This window comes from Microcaecilia unicolor, chromosome 5 (assembly GCF_901765095.1).
Source record: "Microcaecilia unicolor chromosome 5, aMicUni1.1, whole genome shotgun sequence".
NCBI lineage: Eukaryota > Metazoa > Chordata > Amphibia > Gymnophiona > Siphonopidae > Microcaecilia > Microcaecilia unicolor.
In genome coordinates, this window is record NC_044035.1 from 275,670,252 (window position 1) to 275,683,228 (window position 12,977).

General features: G+C 41.9%; 1 protein-coding gene across 2 annotated transcripts in view; it reads right to left on the bottom strand.

Moving 5' to 3' along the window:
• ROBO1 (roundabout guidance receptor 1) overlaps positions 1-12,977 on the bottom strand; it is a 578,749-nt gene that overhangs the window by 36,036 nt on the left and 529,736 nt on the right. For both annotated transcript variants that reach the window (XM_030204239.1, XM_030204238.1), the window contains one exon: positions 5,867-6,112. In XM_030204239.1, the coding sequence (XP_030060099.1) occupies positions 5,867-6,112 (246 nt within the window). The remainder of the gene's footprint in view (positions 1-5,866; positions 6,113-12,977) is intronic.

Here is a 12,977-nt window from a genome sequence, read left to right on the forward strand (position 1 = left end):
TAGGCTTTTATCGTGTGGCATTGGGGCACCTAAAAGGGGAAAGGGGATGGGACTTGATATACTATCTTTCTGTAGTTACAATCAAAGCAGTTTACATATTACATACAAGTATTTGTTTTGGACCTGGGGCAATGGAGGGTTAAGGGGGTCCTTTACTAAGAAGTGGTATGCTCAACGCGGACATAACGCTCGTTAAACTGGAAGTACAGCTAAGCTACTGCAGCAGCCCAGCAGTAGTTCCCACCCCCAGCACGCGCCATTTCCGGTGCTACAAAAATATTTTTATTTTTGTAGCACCGGAGGTTTATCCGGCGGTAATCAGGCAGTGCCCTGGGCTGCCTGGCTACCACCAGGTTAGTGCGGGAAACCTTACCAACACCTCAATGGGTGGCAGTAAGTGCTCCCCCCTCAACAAAATGGCCACGTGGCAAGTGCTACACTTGCCGCATGGCCATTTAAAAAAAACAAACAAACAAAAAATCCCAGCCTTTTACCCTCAAACAGTAAAAGGGGGCTTCAGCGCACATTAAAAGCACAAGCTGATGCCAGCGCAGGCCCCCTTTTGCCGTAGCTTAGTAAAAGAAACCCTAAGTGACTTGCCCAGCATAACAAAGGGCTGCAGTGGGAATCAAACCCAGTTCCCTTGGCTCTCAGGCCACTGCACTAAACACTAAGCTACTCCTCAGCTCCACTGGGATCATCTAGTTACAGGTAGCCTATAAAAATAATTCTTATGCATACCTATATTAATGATTCCTGTCAGCAACTGCTATGTGTCTCATTATAGGAATGGCAGAGTATGACACATCATTATTAATACATGCTATTATATTTGGCTCAATTATCTTGTGCCTACCATGGCAAATGCAGAGAAGTTATATTGAAATAACTGGCCCAAAAGGTGTGACAACCTATATCAGCCTAGCTAGTTAGAGGTATAGGAAAGAACTGTAAAGATTTAAAGCATTTAATGAAAAAAGGGCAACTCCAAATGAATTCTCAGAAAAGGGCAACGCGTCTAAAATAATGATGTACGGGGTTAATTGACTTTTAGAAAGCTATATTACTTGAGTTAATATCACCATCAGTGTTCAACACTTACACAGCCTTCCTGACAATTCTCTATCTCTTGTTTTAAACAGCTCTGCTTAAAACACATTTCTAGCACAGATTAGTCTACAGAAGGGTAGTTGTCATATTAGCCGATTTGAATGTGCAGAAATAAAGGTCAACAAATAAAATAGGAAGCTGAAATCTTTTTATTCAGCAAACCTACACATCCCTCAACTAGATTTTGGAAGCTAACACACCATTCCCTCAGGTCAAAAAGTGAGCAGAGCCTTCCATGGTCTTTTGATGAAGGGAGTGTTGCTCCTGAAAGTTAGCCAAGGAGAGCGGTTTTCAAGAGCCATTAGTAAAGGAAAAGAGCTATGCGGAAAGTGCTTAGCCTTCTGTGTGTGTAGGGGGGAGGGAGAAATAAGCACAAAAAGTACAGTCAGTGGAGGGATTCCAGAAGACAAATTTAAGTGAGCGAGTTGGTAACACACACATAGGGGCCCCTTTTACTAAACCGCAGTAACATTTTTGTTTTAGTTACCATGGCTTAACACAGCATATTACCACACAGTAGCTGTATCTTTAATGTGGCACCTATTGGGGGCATTCCAAGTCTTTTCTATTGCAGGCCATGCATTAACATTCAGATTAAAGCATGGTAACTGCTTTTGGTTAACGTGGAATCACTTACTCCCAAATTGTATACGTCGTGCCTTAATTGCCACGTGGAAATTGATGCATATTCTATAATAATGCGCGTAATTTAATTGGTAAACTAGCTCTAATCAGCGTTGTCAATTGGTTGTTAACAAGCAATTATCAGCACTAATTGGCATTATGATTTATGCGCACAGCTTGCTAACCGTATCCTATAAGGTGGTGTGCGTAAATTCCAAGTCGCACAGTTGAACAGGGTTTGGCTATGGACGTTTCTAAAGTCTATGCACATTATTAGAGATTACACCCGCTCTGAGTCTAATACAGGCGTTGGGATTTATGCCAAGTAAAACATGGCCTAAATGGCGCTCCATGTTATTCTATATACCATGCAGAAATTTAAGCCTAGTCTATAAAATTTAGGCATACTTTAAAGAATATGTCTAGGCGTATATTTTTACCACATGGATTTTTCAGGCACCACATGTAGAATCTACCCCTTAGCACATCCTATTTAAGAGGCAGTAAGCAATCCCATGTTAACTCCACTGCTAAATTCCTTCCACGCCCACTCTCCACCCATTTCACACGCCAACATAAAACACACTTGGGGCGTGGTTTGCTGTTCACTAGCTGTAAAAATACCACAAAGCCCCTTAACAAGGTCCTGCACTAGCAGTTACCATGTGGCAAAATGCATGTTAAGTGCTTAGCACTGTTTAGTAAAAAGGCCCCATAAATTTGTATATTCAAAAACTGCATGTGTTGTTTTATTTGCAAAGCAGCTGCAGACACAATTTGCACATGCACAAAATGAATGCACAAATCCAAAATGTTGCCAATTAACCCCAATTGATTAGCACTCAATTAATGCTAATTGGCTCATTAGCCAATTCAGTTGCGTGCACATCTCAGGATAGTGCACAATTTTGTGTGTGAAAATTTGTGCACAATTTATTGAGTCCAGACGTTAGTGTGCAGTAAACTAAGCCTGTAGTATTCCTGCACCAATGCATATGGACTAAAGTATCTGCAGTCATTACAAATATACAATACAAACATGGTCTACTCATAGTGCAGTATAAGGGGATAATTTTGTAAAGCATTTTCTGGGTGCTAAGCATGTTTGTTGCACAGAAATTATAAAATTATGTAGCTTTATACATATGTATAAAGAAGATGCTCCTACTTTTAAATGGTCTATGTAGAGTTCTTGGGGGTATAGTTTGGATAGAGCAGGGGCAAAGTTGTGATGTATAATCGTGTGTCCCCACATTTGTGTGCATCTGTGGCTGATCCTTAGAGCTAATTCTAGCAAGGAAAATAAAGTGCTTATGTGGCTTTTATAAACTAGGATTCCTTTTATAATATTACCCCACACATGGTACCAAAAAGGGACTGGCCTGCTTGTTTTCTTTTGATCTGAAGAAAGGAGTATACTTCTCAGAAGAGAAGTAATCTTATAAAAGGGTGCTAAGGTCAACAAACCAAGGAGGTGCCTACTTATCTCTGTTTTATAAGGAAACATAGACAACCATCTGTCTTTATAAATTATTTTTATAAGTAGCAGAAATCGGGCTTGAATGCAGGCTCAGGCATTTACATTTGCTCAAGAGCAGGCATAAATTCTTGCACGTAAAGATCACAAGTGAACATTTAATAACGCATTTTATAATCAATGCATGCGCAAACTCCACCTGTGCTCTGTCAAGACTACGCACCTGCAACTCCTATAGTTAAAGCTGTGAATTCATGCTAAAAATCAGTCACTTACAGGCTTATTTTCGAAAGAGAAGGATGCCCATCTTTTGACACAAATCGGAAGATGGGTATCCTTCTCACAGGGTCACCCAAATCAGCATAATCGAAAGATGATTTTGGGCGTCCCCAACTGCTTTCCGTTGCGGGGACGACCAAAGTTCCCGGGGGCGTGTCGGAGGCATAGCGAAGGCAGGACTTGGGTGTGCCTAACACATGGGTGTTCTCGACCCATAATGGAAAAAAAAGGGCGTCCCTGACAAGCATTTGGACGACTTTACCTGATCCAGTTTTTCTTATGACCAAGGCACAAAAAGGTGACCAAACTGACCAGATGACCAAGGGAGGGAATCGGGGATGACCTCCCCTTACTCCCCCAGTGGTCACTAACCCCCTCCAACCCTCAAAAAAGAACTTTTAAAATATTTTGTGCCAGCCTCAAATGTCATACTCAGGTCCATCGCAGCAGTATGCAGGTCCCTAGAGCAGTTTTAGTGGGTGCAGTGCACCAGGTAGGTGGACCCAGGCCCATCTCCCCCCCCTACCTGTTACACTTGTGGTGGTAAATGTGAGCCCTCCAAAACCCACCACAAACCCACTGTACCCACATCTAGGTGCCCCCCTTCACTCGTAAGGGCTATGGTAGTGGTGTACAGTTGTGGGTAGTGGGTTTTTGGGGGCTCAGCATACAAGGTAAGGGAGCTATGTACCTGGGAGCTTTTTCTGAAGTCCACTGCAGTGCCCCCTAGGGTGCCCTCTTGCTGTCTTGGCATGTCAGGGGGACCACTGCACTACGAATGCTGGCTGCTCCCACGACCAAAGGACTTGCATTTGGTCGTTTCTGAGATGGGCATCCTTAGTTTCCATTATCGCCGAAAATCAGAAATGGCCAAGTCTAAGGATGACCATCTCTAGGGACAACCTAAATGTCAAGATTTGGGCGTCCCTGACCCCATTATCGAAACAAAAGATGGACGCCCATCTTGTTTCAATAATATGGATTTCCCCGCCCCTTCGCCGGGACGTCCTCAAGAAAACTTGGGCGCCCCTTTCAATTATGCCCCTCCAAGTGGAAAACTGTTAAACCATGCTCACTAAATGTAATATATATATTATATATTCAAAACTTCACTCTAATGTAAAATATTTAAAGGGTCAAAGTCACAGAGACCCCATGAAGGTTTGGGGTTATCTGAATTATTATAGCACCATAGCAGAATTAATTACATCTACTTGTTGGAATCTACAAGTCATCACTTGGGACTCAGAATCATGCAAGCAGTTTTGAATTTTCATACACTAAGAATTCATCGCAGATTGAGGGATTCACAGTAATGGCACAGGCATCTTGCTTTTAATATTCTTTTTTATTTATGAGAAATTAATTCTGCCCAGTGTTTTATGAGATACTATGATCATAATTCAAATACCCTAAACTTTCAGGAGGTATCTGTAGTTCTGAAAATGAAGAAATAAATGTTTCCACTAAGTGATTGTCATTTCATAAGAGCCATTTTGCACTTTTATATTGCCACATCCTGTATAAACATACATACACATATACATTACTTTCTACAGCTAGCCTCCCTCTGAAATCCATATGTGTGGATTTGCACAATGCACATCCCCTTACATGAGTTAAAAAGAGGCATCCTTGTTGATGTGTTTAAGCTGGGGAGAAAAACAGAGCAAATACAAATTTTGAATATATTCACATTATTTTGTGCCCCATTGGCTGCCTGCACAAATAGCAACTATTAAATACATGGCCTCATTTGGCATGCCTATTTTACAGTTACTAATTTTCAAAGGAAAATAACAAACATGATTTCCCTTTGAAAACCTTATGCAACACCAAACATTGAATCTACTGTACACTGCCTTGATTCAAATCTCTTCATAATTCATAATGATGGCTACAGTAATAAATCTCAAGAGAAAGAAAGAAAGAAAGAAAGAAAGAAAGAAAGAAAGAAAGAAAGAAAGAAAGAAAGAAAGAAAGAAAGAAAGAAAGAAAGAAAGAAAGAAAGAAAGAAAGAAAGAAAGAAAGAAAGATGATGACTCCTTGAAGATATGTATGCCGTATGAAGAGGACCATTTGCTCTCTATTTCATATATCCTTCAATGAAGGACAATAGGTACAATTTTCAAAAGATCTAGATTCCCTATTCACTGAATTTGATTTACCTAATTTGACTCTTCTATGGTCCTTAACCCAAAGGCACCTCACAATACGCAAGACTTTCAATACTTATATTCAAGCAAATATGCTCAGTATGTAAGGTCAAGAATAAATGTTAGACAAACATTTCTGCTTTTAAGCAGGAGCAAACTAATGACAAACTAGCTTGGAAAAAAACCCACCCAGTTCTTCAACTGTAGGATAAAATTATACCTTCTATCTGGGTGATGTGACACATGTCCTAGATCTTCTTTACTCTCTGGCAACATAGGCTGGAGTTCCTCCTGTGGTGAAGGTGTCAAAGTGGCAGTAGACTGATGGCTGTATGACACAGCTGCTGGAGATGATGCTGCTCCCCTTAGTGGAGGGGTAGGACCTCGTTCATCCTCTTCCTCCAGTTCATCCTGCTGTAAATACATTCTTGCTGGTGGCACAGGACCTGGAATTTCTCGGTCATAGCTAAAGACAAAATTACCAGTTCTGTAACATAGGAAAGTACTTCAGCGGGATGCTAATCTAGAAAAAGCACACCCTGAATTGCAGGTTCAAATTTTAAAAAATTAACACTAGAGTATTATAGTGAGTGTGGAATCCTCACAAGTTGCATATTGCTAGACAGAGTGATCGGTCATAATAAAGAGGAAAACACCAGGAACAAACACCAGAGCAAGAAAAAACATGGCACTTGTTGTACAGCTCTATGTTACTCTACATGGAGAAAACTAATAATAACAACTAAACGTAATTAAATTTAGGGTGCGGAAATACACAATCGCTAGATATAAGACAACAATTATCCAAATAAACTTTAAGCTCCAGTAGATCGTGACAATCTAGGAGCTCTGTGAGGCCTTTTTTCCTTCAACAAATAGAAATATATAGAAAATTTATTTGGACATATTTTCATCACGTGGGAAGTAATTGTTATCTGAAAACTAATAATAGAAATAACATTGGCACATGCATTGCTTTCATACTCACTCACAAAATTAATGACATTGAATAATTAATCATAGTGGAAAAACACTTGGCTGCAGCTTTATTCACTATTAACAAACAAGGGATAGCTTACTGTAAAGCCAAAATTACAAGTCATTCCACTACTTCCCAAGCGACCTTCACTTGTAATTAGCAACCCTTTTTACGCAGCTAGTTGGTGACAACCTAGTTGCCCCTTCTTATCCTTCCATCAAACATATAAATGGCAAGTGACCGACTCACCTGCAAATGCGCAGTACAGCCCGAACGTTGAGACGTCAAAAGTCCAAGCCCCGCCTCCAACAGCTCCAGAACCAGAAAGGAGGAGGAGTCAGAGGCGGGGCGAGGGGCGGAGAGTACACTAAACAGCCCCAAAGGTACGTGGAGAGGACGGGGTGTGGGAATCGGAGGGGGCGTGGAAATCAGAGGGGGAAGGAGGAACGAATGAAGGCCCCCCTCCCCGACGTTGCCGATGCCGCTGCTCCTGCCTCCCTGTCACAGTAACACCTATACAACACGGCCGAGACCACAATCAAGTCAAGTGCAACGGGATAACAATTACGCTGCGCGCGACACAAATGCGAGAGGTTCGCCAACCCACGCGACTCTTCCATTCATACTTCCACAGCCGGCCAGCGCCCTGCCTTCCTCTCCTCTGATTGGCGGAGCCCCGAGGGGAGGAGCCATGGCGGCGGTGACATTTCACCCCAAGAGGCGTGGCCCCAGACGCAGACATCGAGTGCTGCGGTTTCGGGGGGAGGAGCCATGGCGGCGGTGATGACGTTTCACCCCGAGAGGCGTGGCCCCGGACATCGAGTGCTGTGGTTTCGCGTGGGGGTAGGGGGGGAGGCCAAGGGAAAGAGGAGGGTTGCTAGACATGGGGGGAGGGCAGGGGAGAGAGGAGGGTTGGTGGACGGGGGGAGGCCTGGGGAGAGAGGGCTGCTGGACATGGGGGGAGGGCAGGGGAGAGAACAGGGTTGCTGGACATGGGGGGAGGGCAGGGGAGAGAGGAGGGTTGGTGGGGGGGGGGGGAGGCCAGGGGAGAGAGGGCTGCAGGACATGGGGGGAGGGCAGGGGAGAGAACACGGTTGATGGATGGGGGGGAGCCCATAGAAAAAAAAACTCGCCTGTTTTAACAGGCTTAACGGCTAGTATATTAATATTCAAAACCATGTCTGGTCCAGTAAGACCTATGGTGTTATCAAGGCCTCACCTCCACTTGTGGCAGTTTCACACAAAAGCATATCATACCCCAAAACTTGCCCAATTGATCTGTCTTGGAATGCCAAATAAGTAAACATAACTCTTCTCTATCTTAGGAGTCATTGACCAAGAAAGGGATCTAGGTGTCGTCATTGATGATACATTGAAACCTTCTGCTCAGTGTGCTGCTGCGGCTAAGAAAGCAAATACAATGTTAGGTATTATTAGGAAAGGAATGGAAAACAAAATGAGGATGTTATAATGCCTTTGTATCGCTCCATGGTGCGACCGCACCTCGAATATTGTGTTCAATTCTGGTCACCGCATCTCAAAAAAGATATAGTGGAATTAGAAAAGGTGCAGAGAAGAGCGACGAAAATGATAAAGGGGATGGGACGACTTCCCTATGAGGAAAGGCTAAAGTGGCTAGGGCTCTTCAGCTTGGAGAAAAGGTGGCTGAGGGGAGATATGATAGAGGTCTATAAAATAATGAGTGGAGTTGAATGGGTAGATGTGAAGCATTTGTTTACGCTTTCCAAAAATACTAGGACTAAGGGGCATGCGATGAAGCTACAATGTAGTAAATTTACAATGAATCAGAGAAAATGTTTTCTTCACTCAACGTGTAATTAAACTCTGGAATTCGTTGCCAGTGAATGTGGAGTTTAAAAAAGGTTTGGACAGCTTCCTAAAGGAAAAGTCCATAGACCGTTATTAAATGGACTTGGGGGAAATCCACTATTTCTGGATAAGCAGTATAAAATGTTTTGTACTTTTTTGGAATCTTGCCAGGTATTTGTGACCTGGATTGGCCACTGTTGGAAACAGGATGCTGGGCTTGATGGACCTTTGGTCTTTCCCAGTATGGCAATACTTATGTATGTACTTGTGTACTAAAATCACATCATGAAAAAGAAAGCCAATGTGTCCCCCACTGGCCCACTTAGAAGGGGCCACTAACTCGCTCACTCTCAGAGTACCAAAAAATGCTACAGCAAAAGCAAGCTGAAGCAGTCTCACCTCAAAAGGCATAACACAAATGTTTATTAATGCCTCCAACATTGTTACCAATTGGTCCTGCATAGTAGGAAGGCATCCGACTCTAGGCTGAGTAAAAAAAACTCTTAGCATACCCACCCAATAATTTACAAACCAAAAAGGAATTCCTAGGGTCACTATAACCCCATAATTTAGAGAGAAAAAAACAGAAGCAAAGATAAACTGCGCTAAAAGTCTAAATAAAGTCCACCACTAATGTAATATCAAAAGGCAGAGCAATCAGTCACTGCAAAAACACTTCAATCCAGTCTTAGAAACTCTTCAAGTATTATGGGTCAAAACATTTTGCAGTAACTGACTGAAAGGTTCAAGAAACTCTTCCACAAGTCCAGAAGCATCCCCGTTGGTGATCCATCTGCCACATGGGACAATGCTCGGAAACGAGTCCATTGAAACTGTGAGAGACCATCAGCAATGTCATTATGAATATCTTGCATATGCCTAGCTCCCAAAGTCAAATTCAGCATCAAGTATCTCCAGACAATCAGCCTTAACAATTCTTCAAGGAAAGGACTCTGGGCAGATTGTCTGTTTAGCGCATGAACTACTTCGATTACACAAACGCTCACCCCACAGTATCAAAGCCACCCACACCGGCAAAATCTCCAAGAAGGCCACATTCGCACAAAGTCCCATATCTCTCTCTACCAATCCAGCCATTCCTGGGCACACCACACTCCCTGAACATAAACCCCAAAACCATGGTTCCCTGCTGCATCCATGTACAATTGCAGGTCACTATTCAACAATGGAAGCTGAGCCCACACTCGTACCCCATTAAACTTAACCAAACAAGAATTCCAAAACTGCAGATCTTCTTGAACCTCTTTTATAATGCAAACCTTATGATATTTCTTCTGCAATCCCCCCATTAGCAGTGCTAAATGGTGAGAAAATACCCGCCCCATCATAATCACCGTTGAAGCAGAACTGAAACATCCAACAAAAGACTGAATTTTATGTAAAGACAATTTCTTTTTTAACAAGGCAGACACAATCTCTTCCTGTAGAGTCCACCACCTTTTCTAATGATAATCTAGACTCCATATGGACCAAGTCCAGGTCAATGCCCAAGAAACCCAGGGTAGAACAAGGACCCTCTGGTTTTCATTTTGCTAATGTAATCCCAAACTCAGAGACCACTTCACAGAAAACTGACATAAGATGAGCACACTGATCTGAAATCAGCTGAACCCCCAAAAAGAAAATCATTCAAGTAAAGAACCTAAAAAGATGAACCAGCTTTTTGTTGTCAGTGGAAAAATGAAGAAAATGGTTCAAAATATACATGATACAAAGCAACCAATGGGCATACACTTGTCAAAATAGAATTGCTGATCAAATTCTTCACAACCCAAGGAGATGAAAAGAACTCAGATGTACCAGCAACAGATGGAACGTTGATTCAATATCTGCCTTACCCATGAACGCCCCAGGACCCAACCTACGCAACATCTCAAGCATCTGATCTAAAGATGAATAATGGACTATACAAAAGTGTGAGTCAATAAAAGAATTAATACCACCACCTTCTGGCAAAGACAAGTTATGAATAAAGTGGAACTTACCAAGCTCCTTCTCCCAAAGGAGAAACCACTAAGGGGCCCTTTTACTAAGCCGCATAAGCGACTACACACGCCCGTGTGCCAAAATGGAGTTCCCGCACAGCTACCGTGTGGATCTTGTGATAATTTCATTTTTGCCATGAGTCAGATATGCGCGTCCGAAAAATAATTTTTATTTTCAGATGTGCGTATTGGACATGCGCCAAGTGGCATTTGGTACATGTAGGTCATTACCATCCGGTTACTGCATGAGACTTTATCACTAGGTCAATGGCTGGCGGTAAGGTCGCAGACCCAAAATGGACGTGCAGCAATTTTGATTTTGCCGCACGTCCATTTTTTGTCAAAAATTTTAAAAAGGGCTTTTACAGGTGTGCTGAAAATGGATTGGCGCATGCCCAAAACTCACGCCTATACTACCGCAAGCCATTTTTCAGCGCACCTTAGTTAAAGGACCCCTAAATTGTAAAAGAAGGAGTGCTAAAAGAACCTGCAATTCTTCCCATCTCTGGCAATTCTACCCATCTCCAACTCCAAGAAGCGACAGGTCTTAACTGTCTGCTGGATACGCGCAGAGAAGGAGAGGGAGGAGTTGAAGATGACTCCGAGGTTGCGGGCAGACGAGACGGGGAGGATGAGGGTGTTGTCAACTGAAATAGAGAGTGGAGGGACTCTTTAGGGAAAAAATAGGGCTTGGTGGAATACCCCGAAGTATTAGAAAATGGGGATTTAAAAAAAAAAACAAAAAAACGAACTGCTCTCAGAAGAATCATATCTTGTCAGACCGCACAGAAAATGAAGCAGTGTCGCATGTTTGTGTATACATATGTATATATAAGTGTCAGACAGCATTAAACATTACATTACATAACATTAAATTTAGTAAACAAATTTCTTGATGGGATTATAGTGGTGTCACTTCCTTACACAAAAAATAGCACCCCCCTGCTACCTTCTAAGAACATAACTTTAACTAAAATTACATACACCGCATGCAATGTTCAAGCAGCCCCTGAGAGTAAGCTGGTGTTTTCAGGAGCTTAATTGAGTAGGAAATGCATCCAGACCCTTAACTTTCCTCACAATAACTCACCAACTCTATACAGCTTCCTTCACACACTTTCATGCCTACTAATAAATGCACAATCATCACTCTTCTTTCTTGCTTCCATCCCTTTAGTTACTACATGCCTCTCTTTTTTCTTTTTTTTTAAATAACTCATTTACTTCTCACCTTTCCCATTCCCACTGAAATGTCTACAAATTATATAAATTCCTTCAACCTCACCTACTCTTTTCTTTAAATTCCCATCCCAGTCCACTTATAATTCTTTCTTCCCACCCTTTCCCCAATTCACCCACTCAACAACATGATGTCATCCCTCCAGCAGTGAGGCAATTGTTATATGGCCCTCAGTTAATTCCTTGGGCTCTCTTTACCTATTGTTGTCATATAATTTGTCTACAAATGCCCTGATGTAGGCAGAGGCCGAAGCACGGTCTATGTTGAGTCAATAAAAACATTCTTCACTTTCTCAACATGGATCATGTGTTTCATCCTGCTGCTCCGTGGCTATATACCTTGTTTTTTTCTTGCGTTAGGCCAGAGCGTTGCCTTTATTATGGTTGCTGTATTAGTGTTTTTTTCTGCTAGCTAGGCAGGAGACACCAATCATTGAAAATGAATACTTCCTAGTGTGTCAAAAATTAGATTCACAATTATGTCTATAATAATGGTTGAATGCATTGCAAGATCAAAGAATCCAAAGTAGCACAAAAGATAAAATGGATGACCTTTAATTGTTTTACAGTTATACAAGCAAAAAAAAATTATCATTATGCTCTTCAACTTAGTACTCCCTCAGTTGATGAAATCATCTCGCAAATTTCTCAACCTGCACTTCCCCAGCTGCAAAGGACTAAAATACAAGCTGATGCATGCTACCACCTTCTCTTACATGAGCACGAAGATATGGAACGCACTACCCAGAGACCTGAAAACAATCAACGAAACAACTAACTTTCGCAAATCCCTCAAGACATATTACTTCAACAAAGCCTACAATGAAAACCCAGAACTTCACTAATCCACTTCTGAAAACCCACCTTCTACTATATCTAATAGATTCCTTCCTTCTCTTTACCTACTTCCATTAACTAATCTCTGCTCAATAATAAATGTACCTGACATCCAAGATTAAATGTGTTAACAAACTATGTAAGCCACATTGAGCCTGCAAATAGGTGGGATAATGTGGGATACAAATGCAATAAATCTCTGATCCAAAATATCATTTTGTCAACAGCCTAAAAATGCATCAGTCACAACAAGCCAAAATCAGGTGATAGGCCACCATATCTAATGAATGTATCTTATATGCTCTAGCAACTATGCCATAAATGAACAGATGATTTCCGTTTCCACTCTTGTAGAAACCTGAACTATAATGGAAGGAGGTCTGCAATATTTTCAGTATTTTCATACTACTAGGATTCAGACATCTTCTGGAAGGATCACT